Source organism: Stegodyphus dumicola, chromosome 5 (assembly GCF_044657685.1).
Source record: "Stegodyphus dumicola isolate Sdum_Otavi_A_Nest chromosome 5, ASM4465768v1".
In the NCBI taxonomy this organism is placed as follows: domain Eukaryota; kingdom Metazoa; phylum Arthropoda; class Arachnida; order Araneae; family Eresidae; genus Stegodyphus; species Stegodyphus dumicola.
In genome coordinates, this window is record NC_140772.1 from 98417431 (window position 1) to 98430668 (window position 13238).

Genomic DNA, 13238 nt, shown 5'->3' on the forward strand with positions numbered 1-13238 from the left:
ATACCCATTTACTCAATGTTAAATAGACTTGCCCCTTGTGATACTTCTTTGGCAATATGAAGCAACTCCAATGATGGAACACATAAAAAAACTTTATTTAGCACTCAAAATGGCGACATACAAACAAAAAAAGAAAACATATTCTATCATTTAAAAATAAATTACATTCTTCGTGCGAGAGTCGCACGAGGCACTCGAGTCTGGTTTCAAATATTGCCATTCACAAATACCTTAATGTTCATCTATTTAAATTATTTAAACTACAAGATTTTAATATTATTTAAAGCTGTTACAACCTCTACCCCAACGGAGAGACTTTTACCGAAGGGAAAAGTTCTGTAAAATTTGACAGTTTAATAAGCTCTGCTTGCTCAATTGCTTAAAGAGAAAAGATAATTTCTCTTATAAGTTTCCAAATTTCAGGCCAAAATTTTTAAGTTTTAAACAAATATTTTTATACCACATTTAAGTAGAAAAAGATGCAAAATGAACAAATTAGTCTTCCTTTTTTCCTTGACGGCGCCTAGATCTCTTCCATGGTGGACCAGTTCCTCGGTTATAATTCACAGCAAAGCCTTTCCTCAGGTCATCTGTGCCTTTCGGATAATATTCATTTGTCATTTGCTTTCGACAATTGTTTTCTTCGTCTATTAGTAGTGGCTTTGATATTAAATCAAAAGCCGAAAGATGATGATAACGCTGCATTGCAAAATGATTCCCAATATTAATTTCTTTATCGTTTTCCAGTTTTTCATGAACATCATCCACGTTTAATTCCGGTGATTTTACTTCTTCAAAGACATCTCTGGATGCTTTATTTTCTTTCTTCATCGGTTCCAAGATCTTCTCTTCAGCTATTTTTCTTTTCCTTTGAGATCTAGTAGAGACGGCATTAACCTGATAAGGATGACTATCAGGTTCCTTTCTTTGTTTATTCAACAGTGCAAAAGTTCGATTGCCTAATAAATACCTCCCTTTGTCGGCTTCATTTCTAATAATGGCAGCCTTAGTTATTACTCGCCCAAGATCGCAATTTAGTTCGATCTCAGCCAATGGTAAACAGGTTGGATTCAAATCTAATGGCTGTTGCACCCACACATTTTCACCTGTCAGCATTTCCGGCGTGATGTATTTGCGACAAACTATATCAATACTAGCACCTGAATCCCTTAATATAGGAATTTTATGACCATTTATGTAACCCATACTAGTATAAGGTAATAAAAATTTATCCTCTGATTTTGCACTAATTCTGTTAAGATTAGCAGGAGATTCAGTACTATTCTTAAGTTTTGGACATTGGGGTCTTAAATGTTGATAGGACCCACACTGATAGCATTGTGGCGTTTTTCGTTTTTCATATTTATCATCTGGACGTGGACTTCTAGGTCTATGAAACCAGCTTTGCGAATTAAATCCTGATGACAATTTTTTTTCAGTTTTATTTTTATTATCTGAACTCAATTTACCTTGAGTTAGTGCATTGTATCTTTCTTTCTGCCGATCCACTACAGGCCTTTTTTGAAAGTTTCCGCAAACGTTTTCATAGGCATCAAGTTTTTCAGCTAATTTTTTAGATGAAATCATCTCTACCCATTCATCAAGAAAATGATCTCGAATTTCAGGAGGAACTCGACGTTTAAGTTGGTCAAGCACCATCAAATCTAGCAACTGATCAAAACTCTTAACTCCTAGACCAGTCACCCATTCTTTGCAATAATTTTCTATTTCATAATTGAAATCCACCCATGTGGATTCGGTATTCTTTTGATGTTTCATAAATTTCTGCCTAAACTTTTCCGGGCTCAGTTTAAACCGTCTTAACAATAAATTTTTCACGTGTTCATAGTCTTTAGCATTATCGGAGGGTTCTCTAGCTATTAACTGGGTTACTTCGTAAGGAAGTAGTCCTAGTAAATGAGATACAAATTCTTCTTTATCAATTTTAGCCCATTCTGCTTGCCTTTCAAACAATAGCAAATATAGACTGATATCTCCTTTCTTGTCATCGAATTTCTGCATAAGGTGACGCAGCTTCGTTTTCGGCCGGATCTGTCTGGTATTTTGAGACTTTGTCTCTGCTTCAAGTCTTAATCTCTCTAATTCATACTGTTCGTTCCTTCTCCGCTCTTCTGCTTCTTCCTGTCTCCTACGTTCTTCTCTTTCCTCCCTCTCTTTCCGTTCTTCTCTTTCCCTTTCCTCCTTCTCTTTCCGTTCTTCTCTTTCCCTTTCCTCTTTCTCTTTCCGTTCTTCATTTTCCTCTCTCTCTTTTTCTCTTTTCTCCCTATCTTTCCGTTCTTCTATTATTGTGTCTAAGACTCCTTTGACGAATACTTCATCATAATCACTACTTTCAACAATTTTCTGTTTTAAATCGACTATTTTTATATCTGCAGTCACATGAACTCCCAGTTCAGCCGCGAGATTTTGCAAATCTTCCTTACGAGCTCTTCCCAAGTAGGACATTTTTTTATGTTTAAAATTAACGAACACTGTGTTCTTTATATTTCCTCAAAATAGCTCAATTCAATTACTTTAGTTAATTAATGCAGTCAGGAATCACGAAATTAAATGCACTTTGTTAAGTACGTATACCTCAAAAATTAAATATTTAAATTATATGAAGTTCATTCTCTGTACCACATTAATTGTGATTAAAATAAGAATAATAACATAGAGCAATATATATATCTACCGTCTGGACAACTAAAATGAATATTAAATATAATATCAAATACGGTAATAAAATAAGACAATTTATTATTAACAGGAAGTAATAATCTGGTATCACTAATATTGCGCTCAGTGATGAACTAATAACATAAAGCAATTCTATATAAACATTAAGTAATAATCTGGTATCACTATTATGTTCAGTGATGAACTAATAAAATAAAAATACGCACGGTTATTCGATCTCGGTCAGTGTCTCCAAAATAATTAAGACTGTGATGCTTCTTTGGCGAAATGAAGCAACTCCAATGATGGAACACAGAAAAAAACTTTATTTAGCACTCAAAATGGCGACATACAAACAAAAAAAGAAAACATATTCTATCATTTAAAAATAAATTACATTCTTCGTGCGAGAGTCGCACGAGGCACTCGAGTCTGGTTTCAAATATTGCCATTCACAAATACCTTAATATTCATCTATTTAAATTATTTAAACTACAAGATTTTAATATTATTTAAAGCTGTTACACCCTGTGTTCTTATTTTTTTCAGCATAGCTTGTCGTTTTAAATTTTTTCTTCCTTACATCGCACAGAAAAATATAATTCCATATATAATTGCACTAAAATCATCTCTCTATGTACAAATTCGTAACACTATGTTCATTAGCAGCCGCAGAGTCAAAAACTATTTACATTAAATATTTGTTACATTCAAACATGCGACATTCTTTGAACATTCTCCAGACAAATATCGCATCATGTTGCCAGACTCTGATAAATTATCATTCCATCGAACAAACTTTACGTCACATTTTGTAAGATTTCGTTGTTTGCTAAACATTATCTTCTGGTTTCCTGTCCAATTATTTATTTATTTATTTATTTTTTCATCACTCACATTTTCCAAACGCATGTAAACAACAGTTAAATATGAAAGCAGTTTGAGAAAAACATGTAGAAGGGAAACATTGCTTAGACTCATTAATTCACTGAACATTAATTATTGTTCGCAAAGCTTCAGCTTGGCGAAGCTACTTATTTGCTAGCTATCAACCGCTGCTAACTGCACAGAAAAGTTAAACTCCTGTTAAATAAATATTATTTGAAATTAAACTCTTTCACCAGAATTAAAGTTTGATAAATATGTCGCAGGCGTCCCTCACAGCTCAGTTTAATATTAATGTTTTACTATGAATGGTAAAACTATCACTTACTGAAACGAAAAGCTGCAACTTTTAACCTTTAATTATTATATTCAAGTCTGTATAGGCGAATAAAGTTTAAAAGGGGATAGGTTGGCCGTTCCTGACAATTATATTAAGTTGTAAGTGTTCAGGTTGAGCCATTTGAAATAACCACAACATTTTATAAAACTCCAGTTTTTATTCTTAGAGAACTTAAATATATACAATATATACCCTTACAACCAAAAATTAAAACATTCTTTTTTGAAATATCTAATGTGGAATAAGCGATTCGCCTGAAAGTTTGTAATCAATGCGATCGGAGAAAGTTCTTTTTCAAAAATAAATTCTCTAAGAGCTTTTACTGAAATATTGCCAAGCCCAACAGAGTTTAATTATGCTGATGCTCCTTGGATATTAATTCCGAATTTACATATATAATTTAATTTTCCATCTTTCAACTATCGGAAAAAACCCTCCATAGAGTTTAGCTTGATAAATAGAAGCGTAACAGTCTAACCAGGATGCTGGTTACTTTGACTACTGTACCAAAGGGCCTGGGTTCGAATCCCGGAAAAGGAAAGGATGTTTGTAAATATATGGGGTCTGTGCGGTATGCGGACACTCAAAATATGCGACGAGTCGAATGTCCTCTCGAGAGGTTGTGGTAAAGGAAGAGAGGTGGGAGATCCTCGGATCTGCCGTCTGGGTACTCTCCTTCAAAACTGGGGCGGAACTGAGCTGAAATAGAGGGTTAAGTCGTTTGTCACCTGTAGGCTACCCAAGGCTCTTGCCAGCGAAAGGCACATTCTTGCCTCTTTGTCACAATGAAGTTCGCAGGCTTCTTCTCATATCAGACCAGCGAGATTACTTACAAGAATAAAAGAAGCGTTCGTTTGAGTGAGTGTTGAGAAAAATTGATTTTCATTACTAACGTATTAATACAACCGCACTGGCGCAATTTGGCGATTTTTTGCAGAAGAAACAATAAATGTTACTTATCCGGTGCAAGCCGGGGGTTTTCGCGACATACGTTTTTTAAAGATTCTCATACTATCGGTATTTATTGTAAGTTGACAAACATTATCAGCATATAAAAAGAAAATATTCTTTAGTAATTTAAAATAGAAATTTTAATTATTCAATAATTATAACGGGATACATTAAAAAATAAAATATTAGGACTTTTCTCCAAAGCTTTCTGTAATTTTTTATGCTGTTCTTCTTTCCGAATACACAGCTATCTGTTTACACTTAAAGAAACATCAGAAAATTGCTGAGCAGAGAGAATCACTCATTAATATCATCATTACAATGTCATTAATACCATTGGAAGTACTATAAAAGGCCATTAATACCATGAAAAAATAATAGAGGGTTTTAAAAGTTTTTTTTAGCTCAAAATGGCGTTAGCCCGTTCTCACTAACGCCCTTTTGAGCTATTAATCTCGAAAAAAGGATTTGGTGGCGTATCACTAAATATATGAACGATACATTATCGCCACAAATTATTATTAGTCAAAAGGGGCAATTTTCTCTGAAGGACTATTATTTTCGTTTTGTCATTTTGCGTAGGTTCACTATAAATGTCCGACTCACTTTTTAAATTGTTGCCACCAAATATTATCGCCCTGCATTATATTTAAAGAAATTAAATAATGAAGAATTTGCATAAATGTATGTATGTTTCTCGCATTGGGATAAAACACCCAATTTAGCCATCTAGAGCCATCCAATTTTGAATAACGTACGTTTCCACCCGAATATGGGCATCTGCTAGCCCAAATTTGGAATTTATTTTATTATCTATTTCAGATTTTGTAAAACTTTAACGAAGTTTTGATTAACAAACTCAACCATTTAAAAGCGAGCAATGGCAACATTGTACGTGGAAAAGAAAAACCTTTTTACCTCTAGCGCGCGGAACTGTGTATCGAAAATTGTAAAGGTAGACTCATTTTAAAATTATTTTGCGATGTTGCTGTTGAATTGAATTTTATGGTTTAAGTGCTAAGAACATGATATTTAATAAATAAAGGTAATACACAAAATGTTAATAAAACGCCCCTTTGGACGTTATTTAAAATCTGAAACCTTTCAGATTTTTTTTAATGTTTGTATTTATTTTTATTATTAGTCCAAATGAGCTTTGGCCCACCAGCAGCCGAGCGGTAAAGACGCTGAACACTGGTAGTTCGGTCCGAGGTTCGAATCCCGCGAACGGGCTGGCTGCATGGGCGTTTTCGTGGTTTTCCCCATGTGTAACGTGTATACGAGCCAGTTTCCCTTAGAAAGTCCTCCACGAAAGGCATCCCTCTCCTCAGGCAGATAGCCCTAGCGTGCTTTGCCATAATTAAATACACACCAACACACACACACACCAAATGAGCTTTGTCCCTGAAGGACTATTGTTTTCGTTTTCTGATTTTGCGTTGAATCACTATAAACTGCGAATCACTTTTCAAATTGTTGCTAACAAATGTTAGAATCCTGCATTATATTTGAAGAAATTAAATAATGAAAAATCTGCATAAATGTATGTATATTTTTCACATTGTGATAAAACAACGGTACATAGAGCCATCGAATTTTAAATAACGTAATCCTCCTACGAATATGGGCATGTGGAAGACCAAATTTGAAATTTGGAATTTGTTTTATTATCGATTTCATATTTTGTAAAACTTTACCGCATTTTTGATTAACAAACTCAAGGATTTCAAAGCGAGGAATGGTAACGTCGTACACAAAGAAACATTTTAATCTCCCACGCGCGAGTCTCTGTATCGGAAATTCTAAAGATATGCTCATTTTAAAACTATTTTGCGATATTGCTGTTGAACTGAATTTTATGGTTTAAGTGCGAAGAACGTGATATTTAATAAATAAATGTAACACACAAAATGTTAAAAAAAACGCCCTTTTAGACGTAATTTAAAATCTGAAACCTTTCAGTTTGGTTTGGTTTGGTTTTATTAGATTACGGCAAAGCACTCGAGGGCTATCTGCCTTAAGGGAGGGATGCCTTCGTGGAGGACTCGTATACACGTCACACATGGGGAAAACCACGAAAACGCCCATGCAGCCAGCCGGTTCTCGGATATTCGAACCTCGGACCGAACTACCAGTGTTCAGCGACGTTACCGCTCGGCCGCTGGTGGGCCCCTGATATCTTTCGGATTTTTTTAAAAATTTGTTATTATTATTATTAGTATATAAATTAAATTTTCATTTACTCAATAAATTTCCTTTTATTTATTTATGGAAAACAGTTTCCTATAAAAAGGCTAAAAATTTAAAACTGGAAATTCGGGAGTTGTGACTGAAAACCAGAAAGATGGCAGTTTTACATTATATTATAATATGAATATTTTAATTTATTATTTTGCCTAAATCTTTAAAAAGAAGTATTTCTTTTAAAGACTTAATTTAAAATGAATCCATGGAAGACTGCTGAAAGAATCCTCCAGAGAGTAAAAAAAAAGTAATTTAAATTTAAAGAAAAATATTTACGTTTAACTAAAAATTAGACACAAATTTAATTTGCATGGCCAAAAATTTAACTTTGTGTCAATAATTATAATAATTAATATAATTATAATAATTAATATATTATAATAATTAATAATAATAATTATTATTATTATTATTATTATTATTTTAAGTTTTTAAGGCTCTTGTTAGATAGAAAGTGAAATAGCAATGAATGCCGTCCATTCGGGATAGGGGATAGTGGTTAGCAACGCTGAATGCCGTACCAAAGGGACCGGGTTCGAATTCCGGAGAAAGCATGGATATTTGTAAGTGTATTGTGTCCATGCGATATGTGGGCACTCTAAATATGCGGCGAGCCGAAGGCCCTCTCGAGAGATTTGTGGTAGGGAAAGAGGGGTGGGATATCCTAGGATTCGTCGTTTCGGGCCGCTCTCCATCAGAATTGGGGGCGGAACTGAGCAAAGTCGTACTGTCACCCGTATGGTGCTCTAGGTTCTTGCCAACGACAGCTGCAATTTTGCATTCCTTGATACTCTGAATTTCGTGCGCTTTGATATTGCTGTCACACAGGTGAGATAAGTCACAGCAACAACATCATAATTTTGCAGAAAATTAAGATTAAGACAGTAAAATAATTTTAAGATTAAATAAAAAATAAAATCAGATAAAATTAAGACAATCAAATTAAAATTAGAATAATGTATCAAGATTAGATAAAACTAGATAAAAATTAAAATTAGATAAATTAAAATTAAATAAAACTAAGATTAAATAAATTAAAATTAAAGAAAATGAAAATTAGATCATATTAAAATTAAATGAAGACTAAATTGGAAATTAGACAAAATTAGGTTAAAATAAGTTAAAATTAGATCAAATTAAGATAGTAAAATAACTTTAGAGAAAATTTTAATATTTTTAATTCGAGTTACATTTTCTAGGTTGCTATATTTTCTATTTATTTATAATGGTATTTATTTGAAGATTTGTTTTCCCGAGTTAAATGTTATTGTATTGTAGTTAATGCATAAAAAGTTACTTAAAAGAGAGAAATAAGTAAATTTGTCACATAGCATTTATCTGAGCCTATTTATGTAATTTTATTCCAGTCGACATTACTTAGATTGCAAATAAAATCATTATTAATATTTATAACATGTGGATTTATGACATTATTTTGTATAAAGAATAGACAAATCCTAAAAAATTGATTTCTTGAAATTTTGATAATTTTTCTGAAAATTTGCGTTATTTCAACATTTTATTATCATGGCGTCTTCAAGAAAGCTTATGTGATTAGAAATTTAGCATTTGTTAGTAATTTGCCACTAGGAAAAGCGAAAACTATTAGAAATGTTTCCTAAACGGCTCATTTTAAAGCTTTTAATTTTTTTGGATGTAATAAAGTATCATTTCAAGATGAAAGAATACAAAATTACTGAAGATTTGGGAGACCACAAAAGACCTTTCGCGGAAATATTATGTTAATATTATCCAAATATATCTAAATTAATATAATCTAACATATATTATACTTGTATGAAATATTTTAAATGATCGCAGGCTTGATGTTCCCAAACTTGAAGCAGAACTTTACTAATCATGTAGAACGGTGGTCGCATGCTGGCGACCGCTGAAGCAATTTTATGCGGCCCACGAAGACATTTCCAATATGTATTTATTACAAAAATTTTCTGAAGTTCGAGTTTATATTATTTTTCATTTCCATTAAAAAACAACAGTAATAATGGGCCAGAAATTATGCAAGTGGAACTACTTTTTATGTAATGTGATATAAATCTTGTTCAAGGATTTGATTAACTTTTGCTTGTATTTGTCAAAAAATAAATAAGGTCAGTTGCGAACTTTCACATTAAACATCATCGCTTTATTTGAATATACTTTTGTATGTCAGCAGCTTTTTTCCGCAATTAAAAATTAGTAAAAAAGAATCCGATTGACCAAAGAACATTCGTGACGAAGATAATTAATAATTTTTCTCCAAGGCTACAAACTTTGTCAGAAATGAAAAACCATCAGGTGTCAAGCTATAGTAAGAAATAAATAACTTTAAATTGTATACATATAAATATATGTATTTTTATTTATGCTTTCAAAAAATTTAATAAATAAGAGAAAGAGAATACATTATTATTTATTTATTCTCTAGTTTAGTCCCAGATGGTAAATTTTCTCTGAAAACTCAGTAAGTTTTCATAATTTTTTTATTATTTAGTAAAATTAAAGTAAGTTAGTGATTAATTTATAAGGTATTTCTCCCGCTTTCCTAACGTGCCTTCGTGGTGTAGGGGTTTGCATACTGGGCCGGTATTCCAGAGGTCCGCAGTTCGATTCCCGGCGAAGGCGGTTGCCCTTTTTTCATCTCTCCGGCTTTTCCAATTAACCTAATGTCTCTACAAATTAAAAAAGTTAGATATATTTGAAAGAAATGTCATTCTAAAAATTTAATATTTAGCTGTCAATGTATTTGAATTACAAAATGTAACTAATTAATGTCTTACAGGTACCAAACTTAAAATTTCAGAGAGAAAATAAACATAAATTCGAATTTTTTCTTTTTGCTGTATTTTTATTGTTGTTTATGCATGTTTTAATACTTATTTATGAAGAGAGATTTAAAATTTATTTAAAATATTGTTTTAAATTCTTAATAAAATTTTTATTTTGCTTTAAAAGGAATCTGGCCAGTCAGTTTGTTTTCAGGTTTCTGAGTTTTCAGATCGGGCATTCGGCTCGCATGCAATTTGAGTTTGAGATTTAATCGATGGACTGTTGAAATAGCAATTCGACAGGCTGTGTAATTTGGCTGGGTGGCTAATTAAAAATTCTGCATTAATAAAAGAATAGATAATTCAGCATTTATTCTTAAATATGTGAAATAAGGATTCTGAATACTGAAATAAGACAATATTTCGTGATTTTAATGAGAGAAGGTAATTTAATATCTTTGATTTATTATGGTTAATTTTTATAAAAACTAAACTCAGTGGTGCAAATAGATCTAATGGGCCAATTCCTGCAGTGCCCTGAAACCTGCTTTCTTGACCGTGGGCCCTGGGGTGCGTAGGCATATGCCCTGAACAAGTGGTCAGCTTGTCGCAAGATCCCCAGTGTTTAGTGCCCAAGCGAACTTGGTATTCATTTTATCGAACCTAGGGATGGGCGAACCCCGAACCTGTGGCGCTACTGCGCGATGAGCTAGCCACTGCGCCACCGGGCCTCTAATAAAGAAGAAGTACAGAAGAATTTCTAAAATTCAAGTTAGTTTTAATAGTAAAAAATAGTTGAGATGATATTATGATACAGGGATCTGAGTCATTCTTCGGAAATTATGATCTACAGTTTATTATTGTCATTATAGATCAATACAAATAAGTTGATTTTTAAAATAAATTGAATCATTAGCACATAAACTTGCAAAAAAATTCCAAACCCCGCCAATATAGGAGTACTAGGAATGCTGCTATGAATTTGCAGTTTTGACTGCTATTTAGTAATCTTGAGTTATTCAAAATACATTCTCAGTATTGCAACATAAACTTTATCAAATATATTCGGCTAGGAATGGAGTATAAATCTGGAAAAAAAAATTCCTTTGAAACAACAACTGAAATTAGTAATGTAAGATTCCTGGCTTTTAATTTACAGCTAAAGTTCAGGAGCAATAAGAACTGATAAGCGAATAATCACTTTAGTTCGGTAGATAGAGAACAGAACTCACGAAGGGTTAAATACCCTTTATTATTCCAAATAAAGTTCACAGAAGACTTCTTCTTGGATTTACAATAAAGCTTCCACTCGGGCTTGAACTCAGGAAACTAAGAAATAAAACTAATTTAATCTTAACTAAAACGATATAGGTGAAGTTATCAAGATTCTAACAGAGTGGTAATTAACGCTAATTAACGGCGAAGCTATCAAGGCAGATACCAAAGTACGCCAGATCGTAAAAATTAGCTTTAGAGAGAGTATAGCCAAAAGGCTAACACGCGCTGCATAGAATCTCTGGCTCTCTAACGAAGTCAGTAGAACTTCACAGTTAAATACTTCTCCTCATTTGCATTCAACCGCGATTCTGAAAATATGTTCTGGCTGGAAGCTATAAGCTGAAATTTAAGAAAAGACAGGAAAGTAACTTTTAAATAAAAACTAACTGTTAAATAAATTAAGATAAACCTTACAGTAATTTAAAATGAATGGAGAAATATTTGGCCACAGAATAGAAAATAATTTAGCCTTGTTACTCGAAAATAAGATCGTTCCCTTACATTTAAGGATAAAATTTAAGAAATAAATTTGTGAGTAAATATTCTATGAGAACATATTGTTCAATTTATAATGCATTTGTTCTTGTTTAGAATAAAAGGCAAAGTACCTAACTAAATACAGTATTTTGTTATGGTATATGAACAATTCTGTGAACTTAATATTAAGATAAAAATGTTATGCATTGTCGAAATTGCAGCATTAGAATGTTCTAAGGATTTGATTTAAAAATTTTTACTATAGTCTGTTACTTTAAAACAAGCACTTCAAGGCCGTTGTCAGCCCTCGCCATTTGTGATCGTAACGCTGGTTATCATCACCCCACATTACTTGCTTTGTACATCTCATATGAGACTGTAGTTCAAGTCATCCTTCATTTGCGTACTTTTCATAAAGCGAAATACGTTAAACAGAGATGAAGCGGAGGAAAAAATTTAGATGACTCAAATCGTCTGTTGTAGCTGTTGTTCTTATTGTTCCTCAGGCAAGTCGAGTGGTACTTTAGAGCTTCTATTCTAAAATAACAGATTATAGTAGTTTGGTTTAAGATGGATTAGTTATATTCTTGTGCTTTTGAATTCCCAAATAAAATGTAATGTTATCAAGAAGTTGATTTACTCAAAAGAAAAAAATATTGTAGCTATTTGCAAGGCTTGCTAGATAAGTAAAAAATTGGTATTATATATAAAATAATAAATGCAGTTTTATATATCCTTCAGCAAAACGAAAATCTCATTTCTTACCATTATCAGTGTTTACTGATTTGTGAAAAACTGATCCATGAACTTCCAAAACAGATACAGCAATTACAGCTAAAACGAAAAGAAATAACCAGCGTGCCATTTCTAATTTCTTTTGAACTTGATCGCTATAAGAAACGAATTAAAATAGTTGTTGAGTCGTTGTCTGGAGAAAATTCGAACATGACAAGCATTTAATAAATTGGTGGCGAACGGAAATGCTTCCTGTACCAGTATTTTTTCTTCACGCTCATTAAAAGACAGTTTTACTTCCGCCGACTAATTGCATATTATTTATTGAACGGCCTATTACAGTAGCTTATCGTCAACCGACAAAGCGTGTTTCATAACAAACGTATTTTTCAAAAACAAATTTTGGATACCGATTTCATAACAGTAAATAATGAAGCAAACAAGAAAAAATTAAACGATGGGAGCTCGTGATTATAAATAACTACTTATAAAATTACTCTTGACAAACTAGAACTATATCATAATGCTTATATAACAGTAAATTGTACTTGACAGTATTTATATGCAGCCCTGTATATATGAGCAAAATCACTGAATGTTCTCAACCAGTCGATTCCGAATTTTATTGCATATATTGTATGATTTATATGTATAGATTTTAAACGGCAATTGGTATTTAATTTCTCCTTCGTTTTACAATAATGCATTACTTTACTGTGTTAACTATTTCAAAACAATTCTTTTCTTTTCTTCAGCTATTTTATATCAACTCTTTTCTATTTTGTTTACAAAGGGCAAATTTTTTCTTGTTGTCAAAATAAAGTTCCAGTAATATTTCGATATTATTCAATGTCATTAAGATTAATAACTGAGTACTCTTT

General features: G+C 32.4%; 1 protein-coding gene across 1 annotated transcript in view; it reads right to left on the reverse strand.

Annotated features, from left to right (window-relative positions):
• The window catches only part of LOC118203179 (toxin-like protein 14), a 28782-nt gene extending 16212 nt beyond the window's left edge, over positions 1-12570 (reverse strand). The window contains exon 1 of the mRNA XM_035375439.2: positions 12388-12570. Coding sequence (XP_035231330.1) covers positions 12388-12487 — 100 coding nt within the window. The 5' untranslated portion in view covers positions 12488-12570. The remainder of the gene's footprint in view (positions 1-12387) is intronic.
• Between the last annotated feature and the right edge of the window lie 668 nt (positions 12571-13238).